This window comes from Hyperoodon ampullatus (assembly GCF_949752795.1).
Source record: "Hyperoodon ampullatus genome assembly, chromosome: 18".
NCBI lineage: Eukaryota > Metazoa > Chordata > Mammalia > Artiodactyla > Ziphiidae > Hyperoodon > Hyperoodon ampullatus.
In genome coordinates this window covers 56,818,344-56,830,810 of record NC_136931.1, presented here as the reverse complement: position 1 = coordinate 56,830,810, position 12,467 = coordinate 56,818,344, and the positions used below count along the sequence as shown (strand labels likewise).

Here is a 12,467-nt window from a genome sequence, read left to right as displayed (position 1 = left end):
TAACCAGGGTTCCAGTTCCCTGCTGCTCCGCCGGCCCCCAAGTGGGAGGAGATGGTTTCCGAGGCTGGTGGTCCCAGTTAAAAGGTTCCAGAATCTTGTACCAGGCAGGCAGAGCTGAAGTACGGGGTGCTCTTCCTCTGGATCCGAATCAGTAGGTAACCCCGCCCCCTGAATTCTGTAAGGTGAGAGGCCAAAGTTCTCAGACACAGGCATCAGGCCCCTGAGCCCCCTCCTCCGGGGCCCAGGACCTCAACCTCAGATCCCTTCCTCCTTTGAGACCGAGGAATCAGCACCCCAGCACCTGCTCTCCAAGACTGAGGAGTCCCAGCTACCAGTTCCCTTTCCCTTCAGACCCGGGGGTCTGGGGATCCTAACTCCCTCCTTCCTTGGAATGTAGGAATCCAGCGCCCGAGCTCCCAGCTGCTCAGATTCAGGAATCTGGGGCCCCACCCCTTCCTCCAGCGGGACCCAGAAGAACTGCTCCAGAAGCTCTGCTTCCTCCCCAATCCCAAGATCCCTAGGATTTTGGTCTCCTTCCTCCTCTGCTCAGCCCTGGCCTCTCTGTCTCCCGGACCCCACCATGGGACATCCCACACCTGCTGCAGAGTCTGGATCTGGATGTTCCCGCTCTTGCTGTTGGAATCCCGGGCTGGTGGGGGGCGGGGGTGGCCCAGAAGTCATCGGTGGAGCACCTGAGCCTGTGGGAATACCATGGTGGTGGCTAAGAGGGTGCGTGTGGTGGCATGTGGGGAGATGGGAAGCACGCAGTTACATGTGGGAGCTTCTGTGGGATGGCGGGAGGCACGGGGCACGTGGCAGCAGGTAGGAACGTGTTGAGTTCTGCTGGTATCGCATGAGTGCACTAAGCCAGCAGGGCTGCCTGCTGAGGGGCACAGATACACACAGGAGTATACGGGGCACCTGGACACATGCTCAGGTGTGTGACTCTGTGTGTGATGACTCTTGGGCTTCCATGAGTGTACATGTGTATCTGTGCAGCAGCATGTGCAAGCTGGGAGGCAAACACCGGAGGGGGTGTGTGTGTGTGTATCCATTGGAAACCACAGTGGTTTTCCTGGCCCCTGCACTGACCCAGTGGATGGTGATCCAACCCTCTCCCTCCTGCTGCAGGACACTTGGGAGCACAGGAGACCGAGATGCTGGAGGGCCAGGAGTGCAGGCCCCATGAACAGCCTTGGCCAACGGCCTTGTTCCAGGGTGTCCAGCTAGTATGTGGGGATGTTCTCATAGATGACAACGGTGTCCCCACAGCAGTCCACTGTAAAAAACTGTGAGTGGATTCCGGGGGCAGAGGTGGGCTGGAGCCTGGGGAAAGAGGGGGCTGGGGCTTTGCCTCAGGAGGCGAGAGCTGGGGACAGGGTCCCCGAGAATGGAGGTCTGAGAGAAGAGGGGACCTGGACTCCTGGGTCTTAGAGAGGAGGGGGCTGGGAGCCCTTATCTCTGCCTGCGTCCCAAACTACCTCCATCATTACAGGAAATACACAGTCCGCCTGGGAGATCACAGTCTGCAGAATAAGGATGGGTCAGAACAAGAAACGGCTGTGGCTCAGTCCCTCCCTCACCCCTGCTACAACAGCAGCAACAAGGACCACAACCGTGATCTGATGCTCATTTGACCACGTGATCGGGCATCCCTGGGGCCCCAAGTGAAGCCCATCCACCTGGCAGATCACTGCCCTCAAGTTGGCCAGAAGGGCACCATCTCAAGCTGGAGCTGTGTCACCAGCCCCCAAGGTAGTGGGAGGGACAGGAGGAGCTGGTTGGCCCAGTGGACCCCAAGCCATTGGCAAAGCTTTGTCTGGAGAGGAGATAAAGGAAAGTGATTGTGACGTTGAAGTTCACAAGTGGTCCATGTCAGAAACCTTAAAGACCAGAATATTAACAGGAGTGGTGGGAGAAAGGAAACAAATTAACAGATTGTTAACAGGGCTCAAAAAAGTGGATGGATGAATGAATGAGTGGATGAATGAATGCATCCCTCCTTTAAGGTGGAGAGTTATAAGACCTTTTATGGGTACAGGATTTTACATAGTCTTCACAACAGACTTAGGATACATGGGCTCCTCAGTGGCCCAGGAAAACAGGCTTCCTCTTCTCCCTCTTGAACCCAAGATTCCTCGCCCCAGATGCCCTCACACCCAGGAGTCCAGGCCTTTCCTCCTCCAGGACTCACAGTCTAAGTCCCCAGCTCCCTCCTCACTCTGGACCCAAAAGTCTGGACCTCCATGGAGGTCCTCCCTCTGGGGCTTCAGAGTTCAGGTAGCCCCTTGCCCTGCTTCACAATGAAAAAATTGGGGCTCAGCTCAAAGAGGTGATGTGGTTCGCCAGGAAATCAAAGTCAGGATTCAGGCCCCTGCCTGTCTGACTCCTAAGAAGATAATGGGATGCTGTGGAAACCTAGCTGTTCATGAATCAGGCAGGTCATTTCAAACCACGGCTCTGCCCATTTTCTCTGGGCAAGTCCCTTCCCATCTCTTGTCCTCACTTTCCTCACCTACAAAACTGGGATAATTATCCAATAGATTTTTAAGCTCCATGAGGGCTCAGGTTATATCTATTTTCTTCATTGTGTGTTCCTAGTGCTCAGGGTGGTGACTGGTATACAGTATGTGTTCAATAAACATTTGTTGAAAGAACGCATGGATGAGAGAATGAAAGCATCCCTCCTTCAAAGAGCTGTTGTGAGGGTTAAATGAGATTGTGGGCCTCTAGCTTCTGACATGTAGAGGTACCAGATAGAATCATTTCCCTCTCAAGTCTATTCTTCAAAGGTTAATAAGAAAGATTAATTCCACTGTCAATCACCAACTCAACACTTATTTTGTGAGCATCTGATATGCCCCAGGTACTGTAGTGTACAAAGCTTTATGGAGTTGCATGCTAGGTGGGGAAATAGACAATAAACAAATACATGTAAAACGAAATATTAGGTAGAGTCAAGTGCTATAATGGAATATCATAGGGGGAAGAGAATAGGGAGTGATGGAGATGTGGTGTTTTGGGGTTTTTTTAAGATTTTTTTTTTGATATGGACCATTTTTTTGGAAAGTCTTTATTGAATTTGTTACTTTATGTTTTGGTTTTTTTGGCCCTGAGGTATGTGGGATCTTAGCTCCCCGACCAGGGATCAAACCCACACCCTCTGCATTGGAAGAAGTCTCAACTACTGGACTGCCAGGGAAGTCCCGAGATGTGTTGTTTTAATTAGAATAGTCAGGGAAGGCTTCTAGGAAGAGGTGACATTTGGAAGAAGTAGGATTTAGCTGAGATTGGAGACCTGGTGGTCTGGGAATGGAAAGATTAGAAAGGGTCAGAGGTGTCCCAAGGGGGCACATCCATGTGCCCCAGTCACCTGATCCTTAATTTGAAAATAACTCAGGGCAAGAAACAAAAGGTAGGGTCCAAAGGTCCTTCTTTAGGTGGAGAAAAAGAAACAGCAGGGGCCATGGCTTTGTTTCATGTGGTGAGAAGTGATGTGCCCTGTGAAATGTTTCAGAAAACCCTGTGCAGCTGTGGCTACACAGAAGGGAGGTTAGATACAGACAGGGATGGAGGGGAAGGTGTTGCTGTCTCTGGGAACTTGCAACCTCGGCCCCCTCAGAGAATTTTCCTGACACCCTCAACTGCACAGAAGTAAAAATTATTCCTCAGAAGCAGAGTGAAGATGCCTACCCTGGGCAAGTCACAGATAGTATGGTCTGTGCAAATGAAAGCAGTGGGGCTGATCCATGCCAGGTGAGTGACTTCTGAAACTCTCTTCTTCCCTCATTCGCCCTGTAGAGACTGGAGGCTTGGCAGTGGGGCGATCCCCAAGAGTCAGCACCCCTACCTCTACAGAGTGGGAAGCAGGTTCAGAGAAGGCACACTCCCCCTGCAGGTTACACAGCCCAGGAATCAGAATAATTGAATTGTCCTTGTTGTTTTCTTGGGAACGCTTGCCTGCAGGGTGGGGTGCAGGGACAAGGTGGGGATTAAAGGGAGTGAGAGGATAAGTCCATGAAGGAGAGAGTCTGAGTCCAGAGGGTACGCAAGCTCCCTGCCCTCTTTCTCAGTGTCAGTGCCTGGAATTTGTGCTGACTTTACCGATGATCAGGTAGTCAGCTATTTTTCTTCGAGTCCTGACTGGTTTCCCTAGCATGATTGCTTTCTCCTATGATTTTGGTTCCTTGGGGAGCAATGCTGTCTTCCCAGCTGGCCAGGGAATGGCGCCATTGACTTCAATGCTCCCTCAGTGAGCTCCCCAACCCCAAGGTGACACATCTTGAGATTTGCCATAGATATAACACTCTCTTTCCTATTGGCTGCAACTTCAGTCCCCACGGCTCCCCTTGGATTTGTCCCCTTCATGGAAGCCCCACCCCCTTTGCTTATGATTGGTCCCTGAAGACAATGCTTCAACGCTTCCTTTTTTTTTTTTTAAGTATGTCATTAATTTTATTTTATTTTTTTACTTTATAACAAATTTAATCAGTTATACATATACATATGTTCCCATATCCCCTCCCTTTTGCGTCTCCCTCCCACCCTCCCTATCCCACCCCTCCAGGCGGTCACAAAGCACCGAGCTGATCTCCCTGTGCTCTGCGGCTGCTTCCCACTAGCTATCTACCTTACGTTTGGTAGTGTATATATGTCCATGCCGCTCTTTCCCTTTGTCACCAACGCTTCCTTTTCTATTGACCAGGAATAGGATCATTTCCATTAGTGATCCGGCCATGGAATCTAATCTTTCTGGAGGGTTCCCTGGAGACAATGGTTTCTTCCCACATACTCCCGCCATTGTCCCCTGGGTGTGTGTGTATCCAGAAGAACGCTGCTCCTTTCTCCTATGTTTTGTAACTGGATTCAATGATCTCTTCAAGATTGGCCAGGAATGGAGGAACTCAGTCCCTTGCATGTAATTCCTACTTTCTTCTCTCTGGATTGTACCCTCCAGACAGCATTCTCTTCCCTCATTGGTCAGGATTTCCTCCATTGCCCTTAGACATCCTGTCTGCATCCCCCGCACATGGAAGCCCCACCGCTCTCTCTCACCATTCATCCCAGGATACAATGCTCTTATCCCAAGAGACCCAATCACGTTACAAAGCTGGTACTAAATACTGGTACAGCAGGGCATCTTAGGTGAAAGTCTTCTATTCTCACCTTCTAGGGAGATTCCAGGGGCTCACTGGTATGTGGTGGCGTTCTCCAGGGCATCACATCCTGGGAATCAGACCTCTATGGGCGGCCTGAGAGATCTGGCATCTACATCAACATCTGCCACTACCTGGACTGGACTAAGAAGACCATGGGCAGCAAGGGCTGATCCCAAGATGAGCTCTAGATCTCCCTCAGTAAACTCACAACATCAGCCTGGCTCCTTGCCTGTGTGTGCTTTGGCCCTCTTGAGAGGGGTGGAGGAGCGGAGGGTCTGAACCCTGCTGGGAGGTGTGATGGGAGATCGAGAGAGATCAGGACCTGCATGGCCATTCGGGCCATCACCACTGGCCAAAGTCATCCCCTTTTTTTTTTTCTGGAAAGACTTGGAGGAATGGGAGGTTAATTTCAGGGGAGAGAAGACATAAGGATTTTCAAATATCCAATGGGCTAGCCTGTAAAAGACGTGGTTGAACGGGTTTTTGTTTAGTTTTTCTGAGCAGCTAAACTGTATCTAAGCTTTGGGGGGAGATTTCTCCTTAAAAACTGTGAGATATGGGGACTTCCCTGGTGGTCCAGTGGGTAAGACTCCACGCTCCCAATGCAGGGGGCCCGGGTTTGATCCCTGACCAAGGAACTAGATACTGCATGAATGCCACAACTAAGAGTTCACATGCTGCAACTAAGAAGTCCACATACTGCAACTAAAGTCCACATGCCTCATCTAAGACCCAGTGTGGCCTAAATAAATATTTTTTTAAAAAGATACTTTTAACAAAAAAAAATTTTTAATAAAAATTGTGAGATATGCAGAGTAAGGTGCAGGAAATATAGAAATAGCTTAAATATGTACCCGTGAACATCCATGAAACTGAGGCAGGAGACAGAAGGGCCCCAGGCTGAGCCACTGACAATAGCAGGAGAGAGGAGCTGAGCCCTGCCCAGATAAAAGATAAGGAGACCACGTATTTCTCATTCTCGAGGTCAAGGAGACCTCCCAACTACACATGTACAGAAAGGCTCCTTGGAGGTTGAAAAGGGAGGGGGCGCCACCCCATAATAGGTGGTGTCGACCTTCCCACAGGCCTGTGCTCTGGAATCCACCTTGGCTAAGAGATGCACACACACAGGGGAGGACCCTGAATTAAACCAAATATGGACTCAGAGCCAGACAAAGCAAGATGATTGGCCAGACGAAATTCAGAAGAACTGCCCCATATAGGTGATTTAAACTACCACGAAGGCGTGACTCTTTCTCTGAGCCTGCCTGTGTGCATCTATTCACATGTACTTTTTTCCTCCCGAAAAACACTTTACTTAATATCCCAGTACCCAACTGATATTGAAATATCCCCAATGGAATGTGAACCCAGAAAGGATTTGAAGATTAATTTATGGCATGAAGGAGGAGGGCAGCTGAGGTCAAGGAGGGGAAAGGACTTGTCCAAGGTCAACCAGAAATTCAGGAATAGTATCATGGGTTGTGGAGTCTGGCAGGAGATCACAACACCAGTCATGCACAAAAGCTGGAAGGACCCACCTATATCAGGGAGCTTTTGTATACAAGTGGCAGAGCCCCAGTTCAAACTGGCTTATGCGTAAAAGGGGATTGGTTGGTGCAGGTGCCTAGGAAGGCCTTGGAGTTGATTCATAATGTTAGAAGAAGTGACATGGGTATGAGTCTCAAGTACGTGTATTGGTGACTTAAGCCAATCATCTCTGTCTCTCTGTGACAATTTCTCTCTCTGTCACTCTGCCTGCTTCTCTCTGTCTCTGTTTCTCTCTCTCATATGTGTGAACTCTTTCTCATCTCTGCTTGTCTCTTTCCTTCTCCTATGGATCTCATTCTAGCCTCTGTAGACAAACTTCTTCAGGTGGAGGGAACATAGCAGCCCAGTTAAGCAAACCCAGCAGAAACAAAGATCTCTTTTCTCCCAACATCTTGATATTAATCCCAGGGAAGAATTCTGATTGGTCCAGCTTGAAATGAGCCCACCCACTGGATTAATCATTATTTCTAGGGAGGAAACCATGATCTTGTTGGCTTGACTGGGTCATGCGTCCATCCCAGTGGGTGGGAGGGTTTGGAAAACTATGATTGACAGTTTCACCAGATCTATGTGAAATGAGGGGGCGGATTCCTGAAAGAAGTGGGAGCTGTTCTTGAAAAAAGGGGGGAATGGAGTCCTGGAAGTCAGAAACAATGGGCCTTCAGAACCCAAGGAGCTGAAGCAGGAGGTTCCAGAATCGCAATGTCCAGGATCCCTCAGAGTAAGGCACAGATGCAGGACAGCAAGATACCAGTTCTCAGGTGTGATCATGAGCTGGAAGATGAGTCATCTGGCAAAGGATCAGGACATAAGTCTGTGTGCAAAGAAAGTATGAAGCTGGGCGTCTGGGTGGGACTTAGAAACAGGATTAAACCCAAAGGGCATGAGAGGACTGGGGATTTGGGGCTCTCGTCAAGGTGGGGGCATGCATCATTAATAGTAAGCCTATGGGGTTCCGAGTTCATTTTTAGCCAAAAGAGATTCTGAGCATATGTGACAGTGTCCCAAGGAAACTTCCTTCTCAGATTGTGGGTTTGTACAATGATTAGACTATGGGCAATCCTCAGCATTCGAATTCTGACCCTTCTGCCTCCTTAGCTGTTGATTATGCACAAGGGTTCTAACTTCTTTTAAACTTCCCTTTTTTCATCTATAAAATGGGGAAGGCAGTCCTCGTTTGGTCCCATGAGACGAATAGAGATGTGGTTTGCAGAGCATCCAACACATCACATCGTAGATGCATAAGAAATGGAAGCTGCCTCATTCCTGGTAGGATGAGGTAAGGCAGCCAATATTATTTAATTCTTTCACTCGCCTTGAGAAGTAGAGTTTGCTTTCCTCCACTTTAGAGAGGGACAAAGTGAGGCTTGGAAAAATTAAATCACTTACCTGAGATCTTGAGGAGGGCAACTAGGGTTGGTCAAACCTGGGTTTGTCTAACTTGTAGGTCAAGGTCTTCCTATCACGCCCTGTTGCTGAATGGCTCAGGGAACAAGGAAGGACTGGGTTGTTGACTGATCTGTGGATGACAGTGGTTTGCAAACTAGTATTTATTTAAGTACCTCTAATGCTCCCTGGTTTGGGCTGGGTGCTTATAAAAACACCTTTGAACACCAGACACATGTCCTCTGCTTGTGAAGACCAGTGTTTAGCAATAAAGTCAGATTAAATAGTCAAGAACACAGAAAGACAGGGATTTCCCTGGTGGTGCAATGGTTAAGACTCCACACTCCCAATGCAGGAGGCCCAGGTTTGATTCCTGGCCCGGGAACTAGATCCCACATGCATGGCACAACTAAGGAGCCTGCCTGCCGCAACTAAGACCCAACACAACCAAAAAAACCCCACAACAACAGAAAGACAGATATGCCAGACTTCCCTGGTGGCACAGTGGATAAGAATCCGACTGCCAACGCAGGGGACATGGGTTCTATCCCTGGTCCAGGAAGATCCCACATGCTGCGGAGTAACTAAGCCCGTACGCCAAAACTACTGAGCCCACATGCCACAACTACTGAAGCCCATGCTCCTAGAGTCCGTGCTCCACAACGAAGAGAAGCCACCGCAATGAGAAGCCTGAACACCGCAATAAAGAGTAGCCTCTTCTCGCCACAACAAGAGAAAGTCTGCTCGCAGCAACAAAAACCCAACGCAGCCAAAATAAATAAAAAATTAAATCTTAGGGCTTCCCTGGTGGCGCAGTTGTTGAGAATCTGCCTGCTAATGCAGGGGACACGGGTTCCAGCCCTGGTCTGGGAAGATCCCACATGCCGCGGAGCAACTAGGCCCTGAGCCACAACTACTGAGCCTGCGCGTCTGGAACCTGTGCTCCGCAACAAGAGAGCCCGTGATAGTGAGAGGCCCGTGCACCGCGATGAAGAGTGGCCCCCACTCGCCGCAACTAGAGAAAGCCCTCGCACAGAAAGGAAGACCCAACACAGCCATAAATAAATAAATAAATACATTTTTAAAAAAATTAAATCTTAAAAAAAAAAAAAGAAAGACATATATGCCAAGCACAGCAGAAGAGACATTCTGGTGATTTAGGAGAGAATAGCAGGGCTCCAGGGTAGCGTAGCTGCTTTCCTCTTTTTAACAGTATGCTGAGGAGGCAGGGGGCTGAAGAGAGAATCCAGGAATGAAGATTTGGACAACAGATAACAGATTGGAAGTCTTGCCAAAATTCCTCTGTTTGGGAAGCCAGGTGGGAAAGATACAGATTGCTGGCTCAGGGTGCTGTGAGGTCGAGTGGCCTAGCATCTGCCCCTACTTGATTTGGGAGCCCAAGTCAAGAGGGTTGACACACCTCATGGCCAGGGTCCCAGTGTGGAATTAGTGGGGTCGGGGGTCCGAATTCTGGGGTCTGATTTGGGATTTGATGAGAGTAAGTGTCTCAGAAGTTTTGGGGACTTCACTTGAATTTAGTCAGTGTGGGATCAACTGTATGGTGTTAAGTGGTGAACTTTATTTTAGTCTGTGAAAGGAAGTATGGAGTCGGGTGGGGTATGGAGTTGGAAAAGTGAAGATGGGGTGAGGGAAAGAGTTTGGCATGGAAATGGGATGGGATCTCATGTAGAAATTGGGTTGTAGATGAGAGTAGGGCTGGGACTGGAGTCAGAGTGTTGGGATTGGTGTGAGCTGGGGATGGGTTCATGGGGAGGATGTCAGTGTGGTCTTCCTGGAATATGACAGGGATGAAGACTATAGTCTGAGCTGTGCATGTGGTCAGGTTTGGGGCAGAGGCTATGGTGACATTCAGTGTTTGGGTCAAGGTTGAATTTGGGTTATGGTTAGGGATCCAGGGTTTGAGTCAAGAGTCAGGGTTAAGGTTGATTGAGGGGTGAAATCTAGTCTGAGTTGACATTTGGAAGCAGGAACTTGGTCAGGAGCTAGATTCCAAGTTGAGGTAAAAGTTTAGAATTGGTCAAGGATAGAGCAGAATTGAGGGTTAGGGTTGGGTACGAGTTAAGTTTTCGGGTTAAGACTCAGGCTTGCATCAATATTGGTGTTGAGCCTTTAGTATATGTGTCTTCTACCATCAGGTACCAAGCTTAGTCAGCATTCAAAGTGAAACCTATGTGTTACCTTTTTAAATTTTTATAATTTGACTGTATCCTTTATCAGCGTTAGGGGTGGATGAGAAGATAGACGACCGTCTTTCAATATGCTTATTTATTCTGTTTCCCATACAACACTGTTTAGTTTTGGAATATGTGTCAGGTGATATTCAGGCTTATAATAAAATAATTGTATTATTTTAAAAAAAGATTGGTGTTGAGAATTGTGTCAAAGTAAGGATTGGAGTTAGAATTATGCATGAAGTCCCTGGATTCTCTCTTCAACCCACTGCCTCCTCAGCATTTTGTTAAAAAAGAGTGGGGTCTTTTTTACTCTGTCATAGGCACTTGATCATATCCAGCCGTGTCTTCTCAATGAATGGTACCACCATCTTGAAGAAGAAAAGAGAATTCTTCCGGTGTCTTCTCTTTTTGGAAATAAGAAAGCCTTTCCAAGAAGTGCCCCAGTGGTCTTCCCCCTCATTCCCCATTGGACAGAACTGCATCACATGTTCATTTCTAAACCAATCCCTGGCAGGCAGAAATGGCTTTTCTGCTTGGTGCAGTAACGTTTACAATCATGATGAGGATAAAAGATTATCCAAACAAAATTGGGGTTCTGATAGAAAGACAGAAGGAATGAATGTTTGAGTAGGCAACAATAATGTCTATTATGGGCCAAACTATGGGACAAAAATAGAGTTGGGTAGGGGTCAGGATTGAGGTAAGATTTGGGCTCAGGGCTGAGGAACAAATCACATTTTTGGGGTCTGATTTAGAAGTTGGGGTCAACTCTGCTTTTAGGAACGTGCCTTCAAGTATAATGGTTCCCATCTCACTCAAGGTAAACACCAAAGTCCTACACTGATCTTTAAGGTCCTATGTCATCCTAGTCCTATTACCTCTCTGACCTCATTACCTGCCCTTGTCCCCCTGCTCATTCAGCTCCAGTCAAAAGGGCTCCCCTGCAAGAACATTCTAAGCATGTCCCTTGCCTAACTTACCTGTCCATTTGCTCTGCCTAGGACTCACTACCTCCAAGTAGCTACATGGATCAATCCACCATCTCCTTTAAGATTTTGTTCAAATGTCATCTTCATGTGGACTCTTCCTAGTATTATAACCCCAGGGGTCCCTGAGAGTGGAGGAAACCAATAACTCCCTATCCCTCTTCCCTGTTCTTTTTTTAAATTGTATTTATAGAATACAGTAAATTATCCTTGGTTTAGAACAGTGCCCAGATAATTAAGAAGCCAGGAGCCACTCTAAACCTATCACTCAGCTTTTGAAGGTACACTATAACTCAGACAATCCCCATGATATTCTTTCTTGTTCCCAGGTTCTCCACATGACATTTCTGCTTTTTTCCTTTTCAATGCACATTTCTCTCAGTCTTGTATTTTTCAGGCAGAGCTTTTGCTTTGAAAAAGCACAAACTGCAACAAAGCAAGTCGATACTGCCTAAAATATTTGATGTGAAAAATAATCATGGATGACTGCTTGGTTTACCTTGAAAATATACTGAGAATAGAGTTCTACTTTCTGTTCATTATTAGTTGCAAGGTGACTGAAATAAATACAGGTCTGTTACTTTCTCATACAGTCTGGTGGTGTAACAAAGATGTTTTTTGACCTTCTGATGCATAATAGTAAGTTGCAGGCACATAGGAATTATAAAATATATTTATTAAATGATTGTTTAATGGCTGAATGGTGGCAATGATTTAAATACCCTCTTCCCTGCTTTTATTTTTCTCTGTAGTACTTACCAACGTCTAACAAACTATATATTTTATATATTTATTTTTGTATTCACAGTCTCCACCCACTAGAACAAGAGGCTGCATGAAGAAATTTTTGTTTGCTTTGTTGACCACATTGTCCCCAGGAACCAGAATAACTGCTGGCACAGAATAGTTGCTCAGTAAATATTTCTTGAATGAACACAATTAGCGAAGATGAAAGTACAAGGATGTTCAACCCAGCATTATTATAATTAAAACTATCCAAAAATACTCCAATTTGAAACAGATTATGTAAGCCAGGGTACAACTATAATATAGAATGTTATGCAACCATTAAGAAGGAAGGAGAACCCATTTAAACACACTAAGAGGAGAGACTTCCCTGGTGGCTACTCTGAGCTTCCAATGTAGGGGGCCCGGGTTTGATCCCTGGTCAGGGAACTAGATCCCACACG

At 47.2% G+C, this 12,467-nt stretch overlaps 1 protein-coding gene across 1 annotated transcript; it reads left to right on the top strand.

Moving 5' to 3' along the window:
• Positions 1-580: 580 nt before the first annotated feature.
• KLK8 (kallikrein related peptidase 8) lies at positions 581-5,329 on the top strand (the record flags this gene model as incomplete). Its single annotated transcript, XM_079723079.1, is given in 7 exon segments — positions 581-604; positions 607-652; positions 1,132-1,291; positions 1,496-1,634; positions 1,638-1,755; positions 3,623-3,756; positions 5,174-5,329. Coding segments are annotated over 7 exon segments (777 nt in total).
• Between the last annotated feature and the right edge of the window lie 7,138 nt (positions 5,330-12,467).